Source organism: Mchenga conophoros, linkage group LG15 (assembly GCF_057382185.1).
Source record: "Mchenga conophoros isolate Kocher_MC1m ecotype Shallow Benthic linkage group LG15, M_conophoros_male_GT1.1, whole genome shotgun sequence".
In the NCBI taxonomy this organism is placed as follows: Eukaryota; Metazoa; Chordata; class Actinopteri; order Cichliformes; family Cichlidae; genus Mchenga; species Mchenga conophoros.
Genome location: NC_140540.1, coordinates 26,400,434 through 26,423,352, shown reverse-complemented (window position 1 = coordinate 26,423,352; position 22,919 = coordinate 26,400,434). Strand labels below are relative to the sequence as shown.

Here is a 22,919-nt window from a genome sequence, read left to right as displayed (position 1 = left end):
AATCAACCTTAATTTGATGCAGTGTGGAAAAAAAAAATGCACAGAAATCAATTATTTTTCAAGAAATATTAAATAGATTCAACATCTTTCTTCAACAAAATTGCAGACTGCACAGATGGTACCTTCCCAAAGGAAAAAGTACTATAGCTTACTAGGGTATATATATTAGACTTAATAGTTACTATATACAGTAATTGACTTCTATTCATTTTACATCAAATTAAAACTTTGGGTGTCAGATAATTATTTATTAAAAGCTAGACATTTTAAATGAGAATAAGAAAGAAAAGTATGTCTTTGTGCCCCCTTCTCCCTGTTAATGCCCTATCGGCCCCCCTGGCTAAACTTTGCTAGATCCGCCCCTGCACAGTTACCAGCCGTCAGCTACGTAGAAAAAGATCCTCGAGTAGAAAGTAATATTAAATACATTCTAACAACAGCTTATCAAGCTTAAACGTGCTGCTGTTGTTCAGCCACTGGTTTCCTCTTTCTGGTGCAAAGTGGGCCAAAAACAAACAAGAGCGACGGACTCGCGACAGAAAAGCCGATCAGCTGATCATTAAGCAGTTTCATGATTTCATGACACACTTGCTTTACTTCTCTCTGGGATAACTCTGTCGGAGATGAAATGCCGGGTTGCTAGCGAAGCTCCAAATGCTATCCAGACCACCGACAGGTCCCGCATGCCACAGCCGCTCTATCACGTGATGCATACTGCTCCGACGTGCTAACATTCTGAGGTAAGTTACGGCGTGTTGCAAGTTTTGTGAGGTGCTTTTGTGATATTTAATGGATCGGATTACTTTTTTTATTTTTCTCCGATATCCGATCCAGTAATTTAGGTCAGTATCGGACCGATACCGATACGCAATATTGGATCGGTCCATCTCTAATCTGTAGTGGAATACATTTTAAAAGTGACCTTCCCAACACTGTTTGTGAGTTGTCACGCTCACAAGATTTTCACAAAACCTGACCGCTGACATGACTGTACTGAATCCTAAATCATTTCAAAACACAAATAAAATCTCAAAGACACTCAGTATTTGAACGCATCTCAGCATTTAGTAAAACTGAAGTAAATTTGCATATACATACTGTGCACAGTGGCTTTACCAATAACTCTGTATGACAGACAGTACAAAAGACAGGACAGACACACAAAAAGGTTAGTAATCACAATAAACATTTAATATAAAATTTAATGGAAAAGAAAAAAGGGAATGCTCAGACATCCAGTCATCCTTTGATCTCAGATTATCAGAAACCCTATAAAAACATTTCTGGAAGAACCTGTTACAACATGTTATAGTTACACCAAAATCTCTGTGGGAGGAGAATACTATGAAAAACAATGTGCTGCCGATACTGCAGTACCATTATTTGATATGATAAGAGACTTTAAGGCATGTATGACACTTGACTTCGGTTACTATGACTGGTTATTCTGCCAACAGAAAAAAATACAGTTTGACCGTCCTTAATGCCTGGGCCACGTGATGACACGTTATCATTTATGAACATATGCATTATTCATTATTATCAACATACACACACACACACACACACACACACACACACACACACACACACACACACGCATTGACATGACATCATCAAATTTCAATGCTGTTCCATTCACTGATTTTCTATGTTGATAATTTCGTACATTAAAAACATTTCTGCCCTTTAAAATAGAATTTGAACAGTCAAATATCTCTACATGATTCTCTTAGCTGGTCTAAGCAGCTGCAGTCAGTCAGCAGTGGGAACATTTTTCCACTCATGCGGAAACGCTCCCTCCTACACAGAACACAGAGACACTGAAGACCCATACCACACTTCAAAACCAGGATAAAGAGGTTCGGTGAATGTGGTGTTGAAGGTGTGGAGGTGGACGAGTTTGTCAGAGGAGACTCTGTAGAAGGACAGAGTGCCAGCAGGACAGTCCACATACACTGCTACTCTGTTAGAGACGGAGGAGGGTAGGGCCAAATCTACGTCCTTCCTAAAGTTGTTGTGACAAGCACGGTAACCATCTTCACAACAGTTCAGACTCCAAGACTGATCGTTGGAGCCAAGCTTGCAGTCATCGCTGTCTCCTCTCCTTTGAATTTGTCCGTAAGTCACTGCGACGTCAATCACTCCTCTACACTCGATCTCCCAGTAACAGCGACCTGTAAGCTCATTTTTGCAGAGAAGCTGATTCCAGTAGTCAAATCTGCCTGGATGATCAGGATATGGCTGCACCGCTCTCACATGTGTCACCCTCCTGTTGTTGTCAGACAGTTTGAGGTTTCTGTGCGCTGTATTTGGGTCCAGTTCAAGTTCGCAGAAGTCTAACAGAGAAAGTACAATGTAAAAGCAAAGACATTACAATAGTAGTTTATAGATCTTAATTCTTGCACAGTCAAGCACGAATAGAAGATCAGTTCCACAATCGGTGCCCCTTCAGAGTGCCAGCAGAATGAAAACCTTTGAGAGTAAGCTGAATTATCTAATCAGCTTCTCACTTGCATCTTAAGTGATTTAGGAATTTGAATTTAATAAGAGATGAATAAAAAGTGCAAACTTACATTTTTGCAGTGCAAACCTTAACACCTGCTCTGTGCTGTGGTCCACTCTGTAGATAAGTATAGTGACAGCGACATACAAATTATCAAGCACAATACATTAGTCATGAATGCAAAGAATTCAAATTTCCTGATATGAGACACTGTTTTAGATCAAATTGCTATTTTACTGATGGGGGCGAACAAGTTACTTTTGTTGGTGATGTCAAATTGTAAACCACAAAAGTGTTTTAAGAATCTAAGAAGTGCAAAAGAATCTGACTTTGATTTAAAAAAAACAAACAAAAGTGCATAAAAATGTTGGTCTCAATAGTTTCATCCTATAAAATGTGAAAGCCAAAAAATAACCTTTGAAAATGCGTTCGAGTTCAATGTTTTTATGAGTCACTTGCTAACAAAAAGAATTAGCATAGTATGCTACTATACTGTATCATTAATGAAAACAGCAATTGGTTTAGAGTATAATTTAAAAATGTTAATTTATATTTCCATTTTCTACCTCTTTAGTTGTTTCGGATACTCCATACGTCTATCAACGTGCTGAGATTTATTAGTTTTCACCACTGGCAGCAGCCTCAGAAGAGCCTCCTCAGTAACTGAGTATTTCTTTGAGTCAAACACATCCTGATCTTCTTCTGATGACAGTAAGATGAAGACCAGAGCTGACCACTGAGAGGGAGACAGCTCATCTTTGGAGAGACTTCCTGAAATCAGGGACTGTTGGATCTCCTCCACCAGAGAACGATCATTCAGCTCGTTGAGACAGTGGAACAGATTAATACATTTCCCTGCAGACAGTTTCTTGCGGAGTTTCTTCTTGATGTACTGGACTGTTTCCTGATTGGTCTCTGAGCTACTTCCTGTCTGTGTCAGCAGGCCTTGTAAGAGACTCTGATTGGTCTGCAGGGAAAGACCCAGGAGAAACCGCAGGAACAAGTCCAGGTGTCCATTTGGACTCTTTAGGGCTTTGTCCACAGCACTCTCATGGAGATGTTTGAGTTTAGATTTGGGTCTTACTTTAGACAACAGAGATGATGTTTGTTCTTCTTCTAACAGATCAACTCCAGAGTTGATGAAGGTCAGATGGACATGAAGAGCAGCCAGAAACTCCTGAACATTCAGATGGATGAAGCAGAACACCTTGTCCTGGTACAGTCCTCTCTCCTCTTTAAAGATCTGTGTGAACACTCCTGAGTACACTGAGGCTGCTGTGATATTGATGCCACACTCTTTCAGGTCTGATTCATAGAAGATCAGGTTTCCTTTCTGCAGCTGATCAAAAGCCAGTTTTCCCAGAGACTTGATCAGCTTCCTGCTCTCTAGACTCCAGGATTGATTTGTCTTAGCTCCTCCATCATACTTGCCCTTCTTCACTTTGGACTGAACCACCAGGAAGTGGATGTACATCTCAGTCAGGGTCTTGGGCAACTCACCTTCCTCACTGGTTTTCAGCACATCCTCAAGAACTGTAGCAGTGATCCAGCAGAAGACTGGGATGTGGCACATGATGTGGAGGCTTCGTGATGTCTTTATGTGGGAGATGATCATGCTGGATTTTTCTTCATCTCTGAATCTCTTCCTAAAGTACTCCTCCTTCTGTGGGTCAGTGAATCCTCTGACCTCTGTTACCATGTCAACACAGTCAGAAGGGATCTGATTGGCTGCTACAGGTCGTGTGGTTATCCAGAGGCAAGCAGAAGGAAGCAGTTTCCCCCTGATGAGGTTTATCAGCAGCACATCCACTGAGGTGGACTCTGTAACATCAGTCAAAATTGTAGTGTTGTGGAAGTCCAGAGGAAGTCGACACTCATCCAGACCATCAAAGATGAACACAACCTGGAAGTCTTCAAAGCTCCAGATTCCTGCTTCTTTGGTTTCAGTAAAGAAGTAATGAACAAGTTCCACCAAGCTGAACTTTTTCTCTTTCAGCACATTCAGCTCTCTGAAAGTGAATGGAAACATGAACTGGATGTCCTGGTTGGCTTTGTCTTCAGCCCAGTCCAGAGTGAACTTCTGTGTTAGGACTGTTTTCCCAATGCCAGCCACTCCCTTTGTCAGCACTGTTCTGATTGGCTTGTCTTTAACAGGTGAGGCTTTAAAGATGTCTTCTTGTCTGATTGTTGCTTCTGGTCTGTCTGGTTTCCTGGATGCTGTTTCAATCTGTCTGGCCTCATGTTCATCATTGACCTCTGAAGTCCCTCCCTCTGTGATGTAGAGCTCTGTGTAGATCTGATTACAAAAATTTGGGTTTCCTGCTTTAGTGATCCCTTCAAACATGCACTGGATGTTTTTCTGTAGATAAACTTTCAGTTTACGTTGGCACTCTGCAGCATGGGTTCCTAAAGAAACATACAAAAACTATGATTACTATCCAGGCAGTTCTACGGAAGCAAAACATGATCCGAAAAATGTAAGGAACGAGTGGAGCGGAACAAAAAAAATCACTAGGATTAAGGTGACAGACAATGAGTGGGCAGCCTGTAGACAACAAAAAGATAAATAATTTCAACAGGTTTATTTCTCGACTTTTATTTCTGAAGTCTTCTCCACCACACAACACCTTTCACACATTCGCACTACTAGTCTTCTGTCATCAAGGGAATCCTGACATCTGAGTGTGATGTAGTCAGACTCGAACGTCAAGGAAGGTGGTAAGGAAGCAGACTCAGCAGACATTTAGAGAATTTACAGTGAACTCCATCATACGTGAAACTTAATTAACTTAATTACCAAAACTCAAAAGTACATGAGTGCAATAACACAGCTCACCTCTCCTCCCTCATCTGAAGCTCCTCACACTTCTGATTAGCACATTTACACAACTAAACGGCTCTATTTACAAAAAACAAAACAAAAAAACAAATTCAAAAAACCCCTGCAGACCTAGAAAGAAGCAAAAGGAAGCATTTCTATGGTAGAAGGATTCCCCCCCCCCCCCCCCCCCCCCCCCCGTTTCCACCTGTTGATGTCATGTCTGACATTATCAGCACTTTAAAATCAGGAAATGCTAGGGGGGCCTTTCCACACACCTGACCTACATAAAGACTGAAAACAAAGAACGAAGTATGAAAAAAAATGACTTAATCTGCAGCATAATAGAGTATAAAGAAACATGTAACTGAGTATTTGTCTTAATTTGCAGAAAGTTTGTTTTTCCATCCACAGAATGCGTACACAAACAAACCCAGGATAGTCAGTGCAGCAAAGTTACTTTGACAAATAGCAAATCATAGCAAATAAATAGAGAGACAGAATAAGGTGCATAATATGCAAAAAAAAAAAAAAAGTCAACACATCTGGGACAAGTGGAGAGCATTACAACTGCTTATCCCTTTGTCACACTGAGAAACATCCCCTGCTGGACTGTGATGTCAGTTTTAAGGTCCTGAGGACTTGTGCTGCCCAGCTGTCACATTTACAGCTGGATTGACTCCAGTCCAGTAAAAGTCTCACTATGCTTGTCAAAAGCATAGTGAGACTCCAGTGTTAGTGAAAACAACACGCTTAGTTCCTTTTAGCAAAGAAAATCACACTATCACCAGTGGAAGCTGGTGACACCAGCAGATTAAATAAACTGACCATGAAGGCTGGCTCTATAATAGGTTGCAAACTGGACCTCCTCTCCACCAGAGCTGGAGGTCACCGAACAAACTTTTATGGGTGGTGTATTTCTTATCTTATTTTAAATTATCTTACTGGTTTGTAGACAGTCGGCCAGCTCCTCCTGCTTCATTCTCCTCAGGAAGTGTTGTGTGATCTTTAGAAATGACTCTCTGCTGCTCTTCTGCTCTTCAGCTGTACCACCCAGGCCCTCATCTTCACTCTGATCAAGTCCACCGTCTCTGTAATCTGGATTTAGGACCTCCTGGAACCTCTTCAGCTCGGTCTTCACAAATCTCATAATGTTCTCCTCAAGTTGCTAGAAAGAAATGTTAGCTTCTGTTAAACACAACACCACATTTAGTATATCTAACTGTCTGTGAAGTGCTCAGTGCAGAAAAAGCACCAACTCAGTCACGGTCACTGTCTTTGAGATATTTTTGTCATTACTTGTACCATATAAGTAATGACAAACCTGGAAAGAGTACAACATTTCAAGCCCCAGCTGGCTCTGATGAAAACAGAAACATGAACTTTGGACTAAACTAAATTTAAGAGAGCAGAGAGCAGTGTTGTTCCCAAACAGCAGGAGCTGTGATGAAAAAGATTGTAGGTAGATTGATTGATAGTAGTATTAAGCAGAAACACTGCAGTATTTCTCCATGGTGATATGTGTTTTCTGTGCTTACATACCATAAATATGTCCTGCAGAGCTGTTTGGTGCCCACTATCAGGCTGGTGATGGGGAACCTTTAAATTCTGCTGCTGCTCGTCTCTGTGGAAATGTCAGAAAAAACAGGATACATTTCATACACCGTATATTCTAAAAATATCAAATGATAATCAAATTTTCATCCTTACGTTGAGCCTTTAAATTTAATTTCACGGTTGATGGAGCCACTGGATGTCACAGTCAGACATGTGGTTACACAAGGATCAAATGTCTGCTTTTTATTTGGTCTTGAAACATAAAATAGACACATTATAAGCAGAGGTTTATAGAAGCTTCTAGAAACGACAGAAAGAAATGTAGTTTTCAGTCAAAGCTCACGTTTTGTCAGAGAATGGCATCTGAGAGATGGGAGTGTAAATGTTCATGACCCGTTCTCTATTCAGGGATTCAGACACCCAACCCGGTTCAGGATCAGCTCCAGGTCCGGCAGAGTCTGGTCCAACCTGCTGCTTTACCCTTAAATGCAACACATATAGTGCTCAGAGCACGAATCGTGACGATGAAGATTCAGTTCCAACAGTTACTTCAAAGTGCTTAATGTTGTACAGGAAAGATGCTGGAATATTTTAAACAAACTCCAGCACTTATTGACAGTGAATCCAAGCTGGTTCATTAAGAAGCTGCAGCTCTGCTTCCTGGTCTCAATTAGGAAGCAGTTTGGGGGGTTTGATAAATTTGACCAGATTTCTAGAAATGAGAGCTGCTCCATCCAAAGTGGGATGGATGCCGTCTCTCCTAATAAGACCAGGTTTCCTTCAGAAAGTTTCCCAACTATCTAGACAGCCAGCAATTTAAGGAGAACATGCAGCTTCATATGTCACAGGGGACCAGAGAAAACTACAGAGTCCGACATTGTTCTGGGAAAGTTACACACTGATTCAATATTGATTTTGTGATGGGAGAGCTGAGCTGTGACCTGGAGAAGAGTCCTGACAGTTAGAGACGGTCCTCTCACCTCTGAGGTTTGATCTGGCTCTCATGTTCCCCACACAGAGTGGATGCAGAGTTAGGGACTCCCTCCTTTCTGTGCTCACACTGATCCACAGAAGAGAACACACCTTCACACAGACACAACAACACGCTCAGTCAGCACAACAACATTTATACTTCAGACTGTGTTGCTGTGTATACCAAGACTAGCTGCAGAAAATGGAAGTCATATGATATATCATTTCTTTCTTAAGAATGGTGTCTGCTCTCGTGTGGAGCAGCAGACAAGTCAGCTGCACGACAGAATAAAGAAAATCCTCACCACCCAGATTCAGGTCCACGTCCATTACAGAGTTGTTCTATCTTCACCTTTAGAGGAAACACAGAGAGAAGCTGCTTTAACCCAAGGGCTCTGTTACATTCTCATAATCACCATCAGAGCCGGTCAGACTGCAGGTCAGTGAAACCTTCATACTACAAAGAGCAGAGCCCAGCTGCTTCAGTAGGAGCTTAATTTGTTCAAACAGTGATGTCATCATGGTTTAAGGTGCAGTAATACTAAAAGAAACATGTTTTTTTGTTTTTCCATCAGTGCATTTTGAATTATGAGGTTGTGTTCTTCATAACTTCTGTCAGGAAAAGAAAACATCCAAATAACATTTGTAGATGATTTTGTTGCTACAGTTTGTTTATGATGAGGATTTTCTAAAACAATTAAGTTTGCTGAAGATTTTTAGAGCGCAGTCTTCATGTATCATTCAGCCTGGTTTATAGAAGACATGGTGAAAACTAATGAATTTTCTCTCTTTATGGTATTTATGATTTAATAAAAATGCTAAAAAGATAACTTTATAAAAAGCGTTGATTCAAATTTATCATCAACATGAAACATGAAGCATTTCTCACATGGCAACAAGTCCATGGAAATGTTCAGAGTTTTATAAAACACTTCAGATATCTGCATAAAAACTTTATGAACCTGAACATGAACACATTTGATTAAACATTAAAATCCTTCCTGCTGAGATTAATCATTTTATATTCAATGGTCCTGTTTGATTCTTTTCTCCTGGCTGCAGGTGAGTCATGATTTGTTAATCAGTGATAAATGTTAACAATATTTTTGTAGCTCCATGTAAAGAACTTTGAACCTTGCTGTTTCTCAGTAACACCACCTGCCAGGTCAAAGTTAAAGTCTCCCAATCGTTAACAATAAACATCTCACTTTGTGTAACTTTGCTCAGTTTGGTGTTAAAATACTAAAAATGTTTGAACTGATCAAATGATCATAATGAACACCGAACAAAATAAGTCTGCAGGTTGATTTTGTTAGGTTTTGTGTTCAGAGTTAAAGTACGTTACCTTCTGATGGAGAAAATAATCTGCATGAAGCTTAAGTGAATCCACAGCTTCAACGGGAAACATGCAGAGAGCAGGAGATTCACACACAGTCTCAGCTCTCTGGATTTATCTACAAACTGAAGTCTTCCTTAAGGAAACCTGAAAACTGCACCATGACCCTTGGAATAAAGAGCAGAAGTCACACAAGTACACACAGCACGAGTCCTTATCAGCTGCATCATAAAGTTCTGATAACACAAAAAAAAAGAGCAAAGAAGGCTTTTATTAAGCAACACACACACACACACACACACACACACACACACACACACACACACACACACACCTCAGTCTGAAAACAACGCAGCATATACTGAAAACATTCACTAACCATCACATCATGATGAGTCCATAAACCCACTAGAAAAACCAGCCATTAGAACGATGTCAGGCTCAAGCCACTTCTGCAATACCTTCACTTGTTATGTGTTGAGCATGAACAAAATTACAATACGTCATGAGTCTCTGTGGTCTCAGTGTAGTTCTGGCTGCAGTCAGTAGATGGCACTGCTACACAACCTCTACACCATTACCTACAGGCAGCACTGCAGGACTAAACTCAAATAAAAGCAGTGAAACTGGAAAAATTTCTTTATGAGACTGGAAACACAAACTGGCTACAAACCAGCTCATATCCACCCATCCATCCATCCATCCGTTCTACCACGCATTATCCATCCATAGACTGATCCATTGATTTGTTATTTGAAGTCATGGATGCAGCAGTCTGCACAGAGGTGCAAAGACTCCCACATCTCCCTGAAGCATTGAGGTATTGCCAAGGCAGCAGAGAAGAATACGCTTATCAGTCTCAGGCTGTCATGTCCCAAGTGAAAATGGCAGAAACGCTTTAGTTATGGGGGACTATGAAGACCTTTCATAGTCTCGTAGTTCTTTTATATTTAACTTCATGAAAATGTGAAACAAGTGTTCAGTAATCAGTACTTAAAAAGTCAGCGGTGGTGTTCACAGGTTGCTTTTAATTGTTGAAGTAGTTAAACATATCTACAAAGTAAATGTCCTTATTTGATGCTTTACATTATGAATGTTTGGCATTCATGACATCATAAAAACATTATTTCACAGACGGTTCTGTTCCAAGCTTCATGTTACAGAAACATTAATAACAGGATTAAATTTTATATGTTGTCTTGTGTCTGCCAAGACTGAGAGAAAATACCTGCTGCATTTTTGTATGATAAGAGCAGCGTAATGTGTTCTTAATTACGTGAGATCCATCTCTGTTTATCTCAGCAGGTGTAAGAAGGTCCTGTGTGAGTAATCAAAGATGTTTTACTGCCTCATTCGGGAGAAAAACACCTGAAACTGTTTCAGAATCAGAATCAGAATACTTTATTGATCCCTGGGGGAAATTATTTTTTGTTACAGTGCTCCATTTTAAACCAACATTAAGACAAGACAGACAATACGCTAACTAAGAATAGTACAATATATACATATATATACATACATACATACATAAGTCACTTATAAATAAATAGTTGGAAAAGAAACATGTGTAGCTGTAGCAGCAAACAGTGTGTTAAGTGGATGCGTTGTACAGGGAGATGGCCACAGGCAGGAATGATTTCCTGTGTCGTTCAGTGGTGCTTTTCGGTAATCTCAGTCTCTCACTGAACGAGCTCCTGTGACTGACCAACATGTCATGGAGTGGGTGGGAGGTGTTATCCAACATTGTCTTTATCTTGGACAGCATCCGCCTCTCCGCATCATTCAACAGTTTGAGCTTAAGAAGAGCAGGCTTTCATTTTTACAGTGTTGAGAGAGTATAGCAGGAAAAAAGCTCAAACATCAATCATCATCAGAGAGTTAATGGCCTTTAAATAACCAAGGCTTCAGACAGGTGATTAAAACCTCCCTGTGATTGGTCAACCATCATGACATTCTAGTATCTCCTACCTGTCAGTCAAAGCACCCACACCCTGAATGCTAACTTAAGGTTGTTATGAAGGAGTAAGTTAGCTCTTAAAATGAACACTTAAAAATAGATTTTAATTCCACAAGAAATTCAATTGAATACTCTTTGAAAAGTCGTGTTGGTCAAACATTAACAGAAAAGCCAGAGAAACAGCGGCTCCTAGAGCTGCTTATTAATTACACGATTATGTGATTGGATTCTAACTTTTGGCTTTACTTACAGCCCCTTTAATGATCACTGGTTAATTAGCATACTCTGTACACAGACTCTGCAAAAGTCTTTATGCTTTAATAGCCCCAATTTAAACAAGAAGTGTTTTGCAACAGTGGGAAGGAAAAACTCAACACATATAGTGCTCAGAGCACGAATCGTGACGATGAAGATTCAGTTCCAACAGTTACTTCAAAGTGCTTAATGTTGTACAGGAAAGATGCTGGAATATTTTAAACAAACTCCAGCACTTATTGACAGTGAATCCAAGCTGGTTCATTAAGAAGCTGCAGCTCTGCTTCCTGGTCTCAATTAGGAAGCAGTTTGGGGGGTTTGATAAATTTGACCAGATTTCTAGAAATGAGAGCTGCTCCATCCAAAGTGGGATGGATGCCGTCTCTCCTAATAAGACCAGGTTTCCTTCAGAAAGTTTCCCAACTATCTAGACAGCCAGCAATTTAAGGAGAACATGCAGCTTCATATGTCACAGGGGACCAGAGAAAACTACAGAGTCCGACATTGTTCTGGGAAAGTTACACACTGATTCAATATTGATTTTGTGATGGGAGAGCTGAGCTGTGACCTGGAGAAGAGTCCTGACAGTTAGAGACGGTCCTCTCACCTCTGAGGTTTGATCTGGCTCTCATGTTCCCCACACAGAGTGGATGCAGAGTTAGGGACTCCCTCCTTTCTGTGCTCACACTGATCCACAGAAGAGAACACACCTTCACACAGACACAACAACACGCTCAGTCAGCACAACAACATTTATACTTCAGACTGTGTTGCTGTGTATACCAAGACTAGCTGCAGAAAATGGAAGTCATATGATATATCATTTCTTTCTTAAGAATGGTGTCTGCTCTCGTGTGGAGCAGCAGACAAGTCAGCTGCACGACAGAATAAAGAAAATCCTCACCACCCAGATTCAGGTCCACGTCCATTACAGAGTTGTTCTATCTTCACCTTTAGAGGAAACACAGAGAGAAGCTGCTTTAACCCAAGGGCTCTGTTACATTCTCATAATCACCATCAGAGCCGGTCAGACTGCAGGTCAGTGAAACCTTCATACTACAAAGAGCAGAGCCCAGCTGCTTCAGTAGGAGCTTAATTTGTTCAAACAGTGATGTCATCATGGTTTAAGGTGCAGTAATACTAAAAGAAACATGTTTTTTTGTTTTTCCATCAGTGCATTTTGAATTATGAGGTTGTGTTCTTCATAACTTCTGTCAGGAAAAGAAAACATCCAAATAACATTTGTAGATGATTTTGTTGCTACAGTTTGTTTATGATGAGGATTTTCTAAAACAATTAAGTTTGCTGAAGATTTTTAGAGCGCAGTCTTCATGTATCATTCAGCCTGGTTTATAGAAGACATGGTGAAAACTAATGAATTTTCTCTCTTTATGGTATTTATGATTTAATAAAAATGCTAAAAAGATAACTTTATAAAAAGCGTTGATTCAAATTTATCATCAACATGAAACATGAAGCATTTCTCACATGGCAACAAGTCCATGGAAATGTTCAGAGTTTTATAAAACACTTCAGATATCTGCATAAAAACTTTATGAACCTGAACATGAACACATTTGATTAAACATTAAAATCCTTCCTGCTGAGATTAATCATTTTATATTCAATGGTCCTGTTTGATTCTTTTCTCCTGGCTGCAGGTGAGTCATGATTTGTTAATCAGTGATAAATGTTAACAATATTTTTGTAGCTCCATGTAAAGAACTTTGAACCTTGCTGTTTCTCAGTAACACCACCTGCCAGGTCAAAGTTAAAGTCTCCCAATCGTTAACAATAAACATCTCACTTTGTGTAACTTTGCTCAGTTTGGTGTTAAAATACTAAAAATGTTTGAACTGATCAAATGATCATAATGAACACCGAACAAAATAAGTCTGCAGGTTGATTTTGTTAGGTTTTGTGTTCAGAGTTAAAGTACGTTACCTTCTGATGGAGAAAATAATCTGCATGAAGCTTAAGTGAATCCACAGCTTCAACGGGAAACATGCAGAGAGCAGGAGATTCACACACAGTCTCAGCTCTCTGGATTTATCTACAAACTGAAGTCTTCCTTAAGGAAACCTGAAAACTGCACCATGACCCTTGGAATAAAGAGCAGAAGTCACACAAGTACACACAGCACGAGTCCTTATCAGCTGCATCATAAAGTTCTGATAACACAAAAAAAAAAGAGCAAAGAAGGCTTTTATTAAGCAACACACACACACACACACACACACACACACACACACACACACACCTCAGTCTGAAAACAACGCAGCATATACTGAAAACATTCACTAACCATCACATCATGATGAGTCCATAAACCCACTAGAAAAACCAGCCATTAGAACGATGTCAGGCTCAAGCCACTTCTGCAATACCTTCACTTGTTATGTGTTGAGCATGAACAAAATTACAATACGTCATGAGTCTCTGTGGTCTCAGTGTAGTTCTGGCTGCAGTCAGTAGATGGCACTGCTACACAACCTCTACACCATTACCTACAGGCAGCACTGCAGGACTAAACTCAAATAAAAGCAGTGAAACTGGAAAAATTTCTTTATGAGACTGGAAACACAAACTGGCTACAAACCAGCTCATATCCACCCATCCATCCATCCATCCATCCATATACCTATCATCTATCATTCATCCATCCATCCGTTCTACCACGCATTATCCATCCATAGACTGATCCATTGATTTGTTATTTGAAGTCATGGATGCAGCAGTCTGCACAGAGGTGCAAAGACTCCCACATCTCCCTGAAGCATTGAGGTATTGCCAAGGCAGCAGAGAAGAATACGCTTATCAGTCTCAGGCTGTCATGTCCCAAGTGAAAATGGCAGAAACGCTTTAGTTATGGGGGACTATGAAGACCTTTCATAGTCTCGTAGTTCTTTTATATTTAACTTCATGAAAATGTGAAACAAGTGTTCAGTAATCAGTACTTAAAAAGTCAGCGGTGGTGTTCACAGGTTGCTTTTAATTGTTGAAGTAGTTAAACATATCTACAAAGTAAATGTCCTTATTTGATGCTTTACATTATGAATGTTTGGCATTCATGACATCATAAAAACATTATTTCACAGACGGTTCTGTTCCAAGCTTCATGTTACAGAAACATTAATAACAGGATTAAATTTTATATGTTGTCTTGTGTCTGCCAAGACTGAGAGAAAATACCTGCTGCATTTTTGTATGATAAGAGCAGCGTAATGTGTTCTTAATTACGTGAGATCCATCTCTGTTTATCTCAGCAGGTGTAAGAAGGTCCTGTGTGAGTAATCAAAGATGTTTTACTGCCTCATTCGGGAGAAAAACACCTGAAACTGTTTCAGAATCAGAATCAGAATCAGAATACTTTATTGATCCCTGGGGGAAATTATTTTTTGTTACAGTGCTCCATTTTAAACCAACATTAAGACAAGACAGACAATACGCTAACTAAGAATAGTACAATATATACATATATATACATACATACATACATAAGTCACTTATAAATAAATAGTTGGAAAAGAAACATGTGTAGCTGTAGCAGCAAACAGTGTGTTAAGTGGATGCGTTGTACAGGGAGATGGCCACAGGCAGGAATGATTTCCTGTGTCGTTCAGTGGTGCTTTTCGGTAATCTCAGTCTCTCACTGAACGAGCTCCTGTGACTGACCAACATGTCATGGAGTGGGTGGGAGGTGTTATCCAACATTGTCTTTATCTTGGACAGCATCCGCCTCTCCGCATCATTCAACAGTTTGAGCTTAAGAAGAGCAGGCTTTCATTTTTACAGTGTTGAGAGAGTATAGCAGGAAAAAAGCTCAAACATCAATCATCATCAGAGAGTTAATGGCCTTTAAATAACCAAGGCTTCAGACAGGTGATTAAAACCTCCCTGTGATTGGTCAACCATCATGACATTCTAGTATCTCCTACCTGTCAGTCAAAGCACCCACACCCTGAATGCTAACTTAAGGTTGTTATGAAGGAGTAAGTTAGCTCTTAAAATGAACACTTAAAAATAGATTTTAATTCCACAAGAAATTCAATTGAATACTCTTTGAAAAGTCGTGTTGGTCAAACATTAACAGAAAAGCCAGAGAAACAGCGGCTCCTAGAGCTGCTTATTAATTACACGATTATGTGATTGGATTCTAACTTTTGGCTTTACTTACAGCCCCTTTAATGATCACTGGTTAATTAGCATACTCTGTACACAGACTCTGCAAAAGTCTTTATGCTTTAATAGCCCCAATTTAAACAAGAAGTTCTGGTTCTCCATTAAAACCTCCTCCACATGTTGCCTGGGACATTAAACACATGAACATAATCATAAACTGTAGTGAAGCAGCATGTGAGGCTGGGAAAGAATGTCTCGGACTCCCAGACCATCAGCACCGGCTCCCCTCAGGGCTGTGTTCTTTCTCCCCTGCTCGTCTCCCTGTATACTAACTGCTGCACCTCCACCCACCAGTCTGTCAAGCTAATCAAGTTTGCAGATGACACCACCGTTATTGGACTCATCTCGGACGGGGATGAGTCTGCCTACAGGAGGGAGGTTGAACGTCTGGTGTCCTGGTGCAGCCACAACAACCTGGTGCTGAATGCCCAGAAGACAGTGGAGATTATTGTGGACTTCAGGAAGCACACAGCTCCACTCCCCCCCATCATCCTGACTGACACCCCCATCACCTCTGTGGACTCATTCTGCTTCCTGGGTACCACCATCACCCAGGACCTGAAGTGGGAGCCCACCATCACCTCCGTCATAAAGAAAGCCCAGCAGAGGATGTACTTCCTGAGGCAGCTGAAGAAATTCAACCTGCCAACACGGACGATGATGCAATTCTACACTGCAATCATCGAGTCCATCCTCACCTCCTCCATCACCGTGTGGTACGCTGGAGCCACTATCAGGGACAAACAGAGACTGCAGCGTGTTGTGCGCTCTGCTGAGAAGGTGATTGGCTGCAGACTCCCATCTCTGCAGGACCTGTACACCTCCAGGACACTGCGGCGTGCAGCTCGGATCTCAGCTGACCCTTCTCACCCTGGACACAGTCTGTTTGACCTGCTCCCCTCAGGCAGGAGGCTCCGGTCCATTCGCACCAGAACCTCTCGCCATAAGAACAGTTTCTTCCCCTCTTCTGTTGGACACATGAACAATAACCGTATGACTGTTCCCACCACTAACACATGACCCTACGCTGTGTTCACTGCATCATTCCATGTTTGGCACTGATCACCACCTGCACTCATGTATATATCATGTATATATCTATCTATCTACTTAGCACTTTTAATTCTTATTCTCATTTTTATTTTCATGTCCATTTAAGCTTAATTTATAACAGTATTTATAACAGTATGTTTGCACTGAAGCACCGCAGCAATCTCCTAATGTTGTAAACCCGCTCAACATTTGGTAATAAAACCCTTTCTGATTCTGATTCTGATTCTGAAAGTATACATGTGGTTGGAAAAGGTTTAACACAATGTGCTGTAGATGAAAAATGTTGTTAATCAGCCACATTTTTATGTCCAACACCAACATTTTTTATATTCTCCACCTGGCTGCTTCACCTGCTTAAAGTCAGAGGTTAGAGAAGGATTGCAGGTAATGAAAGATGAGTGAAGGGGAAGATGTATACATGGCCTACACCCACATCCATCACCTCAGCCTCCACACATTCACATTCCCCTGGACTCATACTACAAGGTTCACTTCCTGCTGCACTGACAGTAAAGAGACAGACTAATAACTCCTGTAAGATAAGATACAACAAGACCTGCTTTATTGCTCCTGAGAGGAAATTTGTCAGAAACGCACGAATAACAAACTGTTTCATACCTAATAAACTGATAAAAAGTACCTTAATAAACTTCTCATTGTTGCCTGTCAACATTAAATTCCTGGATTTAACTTTTAATATAAAATGATTGTTGTATTTTTATTGTATTAACAGCAGATTCAATATGATTTTATTTATATGGTGTCAAATCAAATCAAAGAACTTTATGTTGTAAGCTAAAGACCCTTCAATCATATTACCCGCCCTCCATGAGAAAGTGTTTTGCAACAGTGGGAAGGAAAAACTCCCTTTTAACAGGAAAAAACCTCTGGGTTTTTAGGGGTGAGGGGAGGAAGACGGGACAAAGACACGCTATGGAAGAGAGCCACAGATGACTAATGATTTAAATGCAGAGAAGTGTATTATCACACAGTGAGCGAAGAAAGAGCAGGAGAGCAGAATTATCATAATGTCCTATAGTTCTGACATGAAAGATTTTTCTCTAATTTCATAACACTATTTAAAACCACTCACTTTGTCTCAGCAGTGAACCGTAAAGTTTAGTAAACTGAAAACAAAACAAAATTATGACTCTATGTTTCTGTCTCACCCCAACCAGTCGCGGTGGATGGCCCCGCCCCTCCCTGAGCCTGGTTCTGCTGGAGGTTTCTTCCTGTTAAAAGGGAGTTTTTCCTTCCCACTGTTGCCAAAGTGCTTGCTTATGGGGGTCATATGATTGTTGGGTTTTTCTCTGTACCGTATATATTATTGTAGGTTCTATAATGATATATACAGTCGCCTTGAAGCGACTGTTGTTGTGATTTGGCACTATATAAATAAAACTGAAATGAATTGCTAAATAATCTTGCTTGTTTTTGTTTTATATGGTGAGGAACTTTGTCACATGGAGTCACACAAACCACCTGCAACTCAACACTTCAAAGACCAAGGAACTGGTTGTGGATTTCGGGAGGTCCAGACCAGGTCCACTGCCAGTTCAGATAGAGGGAGAGGAGGTGGAGGTGGTCAACACATACAAGTACCTCGGGCTGTTGGTGGACAACAAACTGGACTGGTCATGCAACACGCAGAACCTGTATAAAAAAGGCCAAAGCCGACTGTACTTCCTCAGGAGGCTGAGGTCTTTCAACATCTGCAGGAAGCTCCTGAGGATGTTTTACCAGTCAGTGGTCGCAGGAGTCCTTTTCTATGGCGTGGTGTGCTGGGGGAGCAGCACAGCAAAGAGGGACTCATCCAGACTGGAGAAATTAATCAGGAAGGCTGGCTCTGTGGTCGGCATGAAGCTGGACACTCTGGTGACAGTGGCAGAGAAGAGGACCTTAAAGAAACTGATGGACATTATGAACAATGCCAGGCATCCTCTGCACACGGTCGTAAACAATCAGAGGAGCCTATTCAGCGACAGGCTGCTTCTCCCAAAGTCAAAAACCAACAGACTTAAAAACTCCTTTGTCCCACATGCCATCACACTGTTTAACTCCTCACTGGAGGGGAGAAGGAGGAGAAACAGGGGGACAAGGGACGGCAGGAACAACTGAGCTGTAGGTGCTTTTCTTCACTGTGCAATATTTGCAATATTTGTTTTTTGTTTTTTGTTTTGTCTTTTTTCTTGTATTTGACTGTGCAATAATCACTGTGCAATATACTCACTCAAATGAGCAGCCAGGGGTTTCCGCACCCGCTGGCCCTACAGCTGTGGCTCCGTCACCCCCCGCTCCCGTGCCGTCGCCTGGTCCAGCTTCAGCCTCAGCTTCTGCTTCGCCTGGTCCTGCAGCTGCTCCTCAGCCACCGCCGGCTCCCATGCCGCCTCCCATGCCGGCTCCCATGCCGCCTCCCATGCCGCCTCCTGCAGCTGCTCCTCAGCCACCGCCGGCTCTCACGCCGCCTCCTGCAGCTGCTCCTCAGCCACCTTCTCCTCGTCGCCAGCGTGGTCGACCACCGGACCGGCTCAGTGGCCGCCGCCGTCCTCCTCGCGGCCGCCCGCCGGACCTGTCCCATCTCGGCCACCGGCCACAGGGCCGCCCGCCAGACCGGTCTTTGTTTTGGACTCCGTCCCTCCGTCCTGGGCCCCCTCCGCCCGCCCTGTTCTGGTTTTTCTTTTCTTTTGGCCGTCGGGTGCCGGCCTTTGAAGGGGGGGGGGGGTACTGCCAGGGTTTCTGGGTCGTTGACCCAGTATTTTCAGTTCACGTTCACTGTTTATCTACTGCCTGTTCCACTTCCTGTTTTATTGTGTTAGCCTTGGCCTGTGTGCATTATGTTCAGTCCTCTTCCCATTTATCATTAGTTCATTAGGTTCAGCTGTTCACTCACCTGTCTCCAATCGTTGCATTGTTAGTCGTATATTTAAGCCCTCTGTCTGTGAAGGTTCTCAGTCATCCAGGTCATCGTAGTCAAAGGAGCTTGCAAAGAAAAGCGTCTGGACTTCTTTAAGTTGCTTGAAGACGTTTCACCTCTCATCCGAGAAGCTTCTTCAGTTCTAAGGTCAAATGGTGGAGAGTCCCAGATATAAACCTAGTGGGAGTATCCCCCCACAGAGGGACAAAAGGACCCCCTGATGATCCTCTAATCACCTGAGCCAAGGTGTGAAACTGGGTGTGGGTCCCAATCAGCCAGAGTTTCGGGTGTGTTCATTGTGAAACCTGGCCCCACCTTATCATGCGAATTCCTGAGGTCAGATGGCCCAGGATGTGAGTGGGCGTTAAGGCGTCTGGGAAGGGATCTCAAAACTGGATTATAGATGGCAGAGAGTTGGTGTCGTAAACCCCCGCCTCTGTTCAAAGATGGTCGCTCACAGTGGACATAGATGGCTTCTTTCACTCCTCTTTCAAACCATCTGTCCTCTCTGTCCAAAATGTGAACATTGGCATCCTCGAAAGAGTGTCCTTTATCCTTAAGATGCAGATGGACAGCTGAGTCTTGTCCTGTGGAGGTGGCTCTTCTGTGTTGTGCCATGCGCTTGTGAAGTGGCTGTTTGGTCTCTCCAATGTAGAGGTCTGAGCATTCCTCGCTGCACTGTACAGCATACACCACATTGTTAAGTTTGTGTTTTGGCGTTTTGTCTTTCGGGTGAACCAGTTTTTGTCTGAGCGTGTTGCTGGGTCTGAAATGCACCGGGATGTCATGCTTGGAGAAAACTCTCCTGAGTTTCTCTGATACACCGGCTACATAGGGGATGACAATGTTGTTGCGTCTGTCCTTCTTATCCTCCCTCGCTGGTGTCTGGACTTCTTTTCTGTGCCTCTTTGCTGACTTTAAGAACGCCCATTTAGGATAGCCGCACGTTTTGAGTGCTTCCTTTACATGTGTGTGTTCCTTCTTTTTTCCTTCAGGCTTAGAGGGAACATGTTCTGCCCGGTGGTGTAGGGTCCTAATTACTCCAAGCTTGTGTTCCAGAGGGTGATGGGAGTCAAAGAGGAGGTACTGGTCCGTGTGTGTGGGCTTCCGGTAAACTTCGATGTTGAGGTTGCCGTTCTCTTCAATGTGCACGACGCAGTCCAGGAAAGGCAAACAGTTGTCCTTTGTGTCTTCCCTGGTGAACTTGATGTTTTTATCCACCGCGTTAATGTGCGCAGTGAAGGATTCCACTTCTTGTGTCTTGATTTTGACCCAGGTGTCGTCCACATATCTGTACCAGTGGCTGGGTACTCTTCCTTTGAAAGAGCCAAGAGCCTTCCTTTCCACTTCCTCCATGTAAAGGTTGGCTACAATAGGTGACACGGGGGAGCCCATGGCACAGCCATGTTTTTGTCTGTAAAAGCCTTCGTTGTACTTGAAATAAGTAGTGGTGAGGCAGAGGTCTAACAGTGTGCAGATCTGATCGGGTGTGAAGTTGGTCCTGTCCTCCAAGGAGCTGTCTTCTTGTAGTCGTTTTCTGACAGTCTCCATGGCCTCCATGGTGGGTATGCAAGTGAAGAGAGAGACTACATCAAAGGACACCATGGTTTCATCTGGATCCAGGGTAAGTTTCTGGACCTTGTCGGTGAAGTCGGTGGAGTTCTTGATGTGGTGTGGGGTGTTCCCCACAAGAGGAGCAAGGATGGTAGCAAGGTGTTTAGCAATGTTATAAGTGGCTGAGTTTATGCTACTGACTATGGGTCTGAGTGGGACAGCTTCCTTGTGGATATTAGGAAGTCCATAGGTGCAGGGTATGGTATCCCCTGGGTAAAGGCGGTGATACGTAAGGCGGTCAATAATTTTGTCCTTTTCAAAGTCTTGAAGGCAAGCTATAACTTTCTTTTTGTAGCTGCTTGTGGGGTCTCGCTTTAGGGCTTCGTAGGTATTGTTGTCACTGAGGAGAGTAGTGATCTTTGTATGGTAATCTGTAGTGTTTAGGACCACGGTGCATCTTCCCTTATCAGCTGGTAAAACAGTGATGTTGTGGTCTTTGCTCAGGGAAGCGACAGCCTTCTTTTCCTGTATTGTGAGGTTGGATGGAGGGACTTTGGCACTGGAGAGCGTGGCTGAGACTTTCATCCTGATTTGCTCTGCTTCTGTCTGTGATAATTTATTAATCCGTATGGCAGATTCTGTGGCTGTGATGAGGTCCACTATGGGCAACTGTTGTGGAGAAATGGCAAAATTGAGTCCTTTGGCTAATACTCTCTTTTCAGGTTCAGTGAGAATCCTGTCTGAAAAGTTCTTAACCCATTTCTCCTGACTGACTTCAGGTGTGTTTTCTTCTCTGGGTTGTGTAGGTTCAGGATGAGGAGTGTGTGTTTTTGAAAGCAAGGTGTGAAATTTCCTGCGTTGTCTTTCTTTTCCTTTAGAGTGTTGGGCCCGCTGAGCCTTGTCCACAAACTTGTAAACCTCTTCTAAGATTGGAGAGGGTAGAAGGATTTCCAGTTCCTGCAGGGTCTGGCTGATCTTGATCTGGAGGGCATCTATGGTGAAATGGACCTGTCTTATCCTTTTACTTAAAAGGTGATTTTGTGCTCTCTGTAGAATCAAGTCTGTCCTGTATCCCCTGACAGTGGATCCAAGGCGCAGGCTCTTAGGAACAACTCTGCTTTGTCTACATCTTAGGTTGAAACGGAGATGGTTCCTATAATCCGCTAGTTTCCTTGATTCCCTTTCATACTCCCGCACCAGTTGAAGGGTGTTCCTCCCAAAATGTACGGCAATATGTCTGTGAAGGTTCTCAGTCATCCAGGTCATCCGGTGGTCGACCACGCTGGCGACGAGGAGAAGGTGGCTGAGGAGCAGCTGCAGGACGCGGCATGGGAGCCGGCGGTGGCTGAGGAGCAGCTGCAGGACCAGACCTCTGCCTCACCACTACATATTTCAAGTACAACGAAGGCTTTTACAGACAAAAACATGGCTGTGCCATGGGCTCCCCCGTGTCACCTATTGTAGCCAACCTTTACATGGAGGAAGTGGAAAGGAAGGCTCTTGGCTCTTTCAAAGGAAGAGTACCCAGCCACTGGTACAGATATGTGGACGACACCTGGGTCAAAATCAAGACACAAGAAGTGGAATCCTTCACTGCGCACATTAACGCGGTGGATAAAAACATCAAGTTCACCAGGGAAGACACAAAGGACAACTGTTTGCCTTTCCTGGACTGCGTCGTGCACATTGAAGAGAACGGCAACCTCAACATCGAAGTTTACCGGAAGCCCACACACACGGACCAGTACCTCCTCTTTGACTCCCATCACCCTCTGGAACACAAGCTTGGAGTAATTAGGACCCTACACCACCGGG

At 42.5% G+C, this 22,919-nt stretch overlaps 1 protein-coding gene and 1 long non-coding RNA gene across 4 annotated transcripts; both read right to left on the bottom strand.

The window, feature by feature from the left end:
* Positions 1–1,087: 1,087 nt before the first annotated feature.
* Positions 1,088–9,737, bottom strand: LOC146558489 (protein NLRC3-like). Of its 2 annotated transcripts, none has more exons than XM_085245969.1 (11): positions 9,569–9,737; positions 9,199–9,425; positions 8,159–8,205; positions 7,862–7,964; positions 7,225–7,362; positions 7,035–7,133; positions 6,867–6,948; positions 6,270–6,492; positions 3,073–4,912; positions 2,577–2,623; positions 1,088–2,339 (listed from the first exon to the last, which is right to left on the bottom strand). In XM_085245969.1, the coding sequence occupies exons 3-11, from the start codon at positions 8,181–8,183 to the stop codon at positions 1,804–1,806; spliced, it is 3,093 nt and encodes a 1,030-aa protein (XP_085102095.1). In that variant the 5' UTR covers positions 8,184–8,205; positions 9,199–9,425; positions 9,569–9,737; the 3' UTR covers positions 1,088–1,803. The 2 variants fall into 2 exon arrangements, with proteins under 2 accessions (XP_085102095.1, XP_085102094.1); XM_085245968.1 differs by having other exon boundaries at positions 9,199–9,356.
* Positions 9,738–10,124: 387 nt separating this feature from the next.
* Positions 10,125–13,917, bottom strand: LOC146558488 (uncharacterized). Of its 2 annotated transcripts, none has more exons than XR_014888472.1 (4): positions 13,707–13,917; positions 13,346–13,572; positions 12,306–12,352; positions 10,125–12,111 (listed from the first exon to the last, which is right to left on the bottom strand). It is a non-coding gene; the product is annotated as an uncharacterized LOC146558488 (long non-coding RNA). The 2 variants fall into 2 exon arrangements; XR_014888471.1 differs by having other exon boundaries at positions 10,128–12,111; positions 13,346–13,503; positions 13,707–13,911.
* Between the last annotated feature and the right edge of the window lie 9,002 nt (positions 13,918–22,919).

Excerpts from the sequence above, each read along its gene's own strand:
- LOC146558489 (XM_085245969.1), bottom strand. The coding sequence starts at position 8,183 with ATGGACGTGGACCTGAATCTGGGTG. Across the intron at positions 7,363-7,861 it reads AGCCAGATCAAACCTCAGAG|GGTAAAGCAGCAGGTTGGAC; the intron begins GTGAGAGGACCG and ends GTTGCATTTAAG. Across the intron at positions 6,493-6,866 it reads CTCTGCAGGACATATTTATG|CAACTTGAGGAGAACATTAT; the intron begins GTATGTAAGCAC and ends ATTTCTTTCTAG.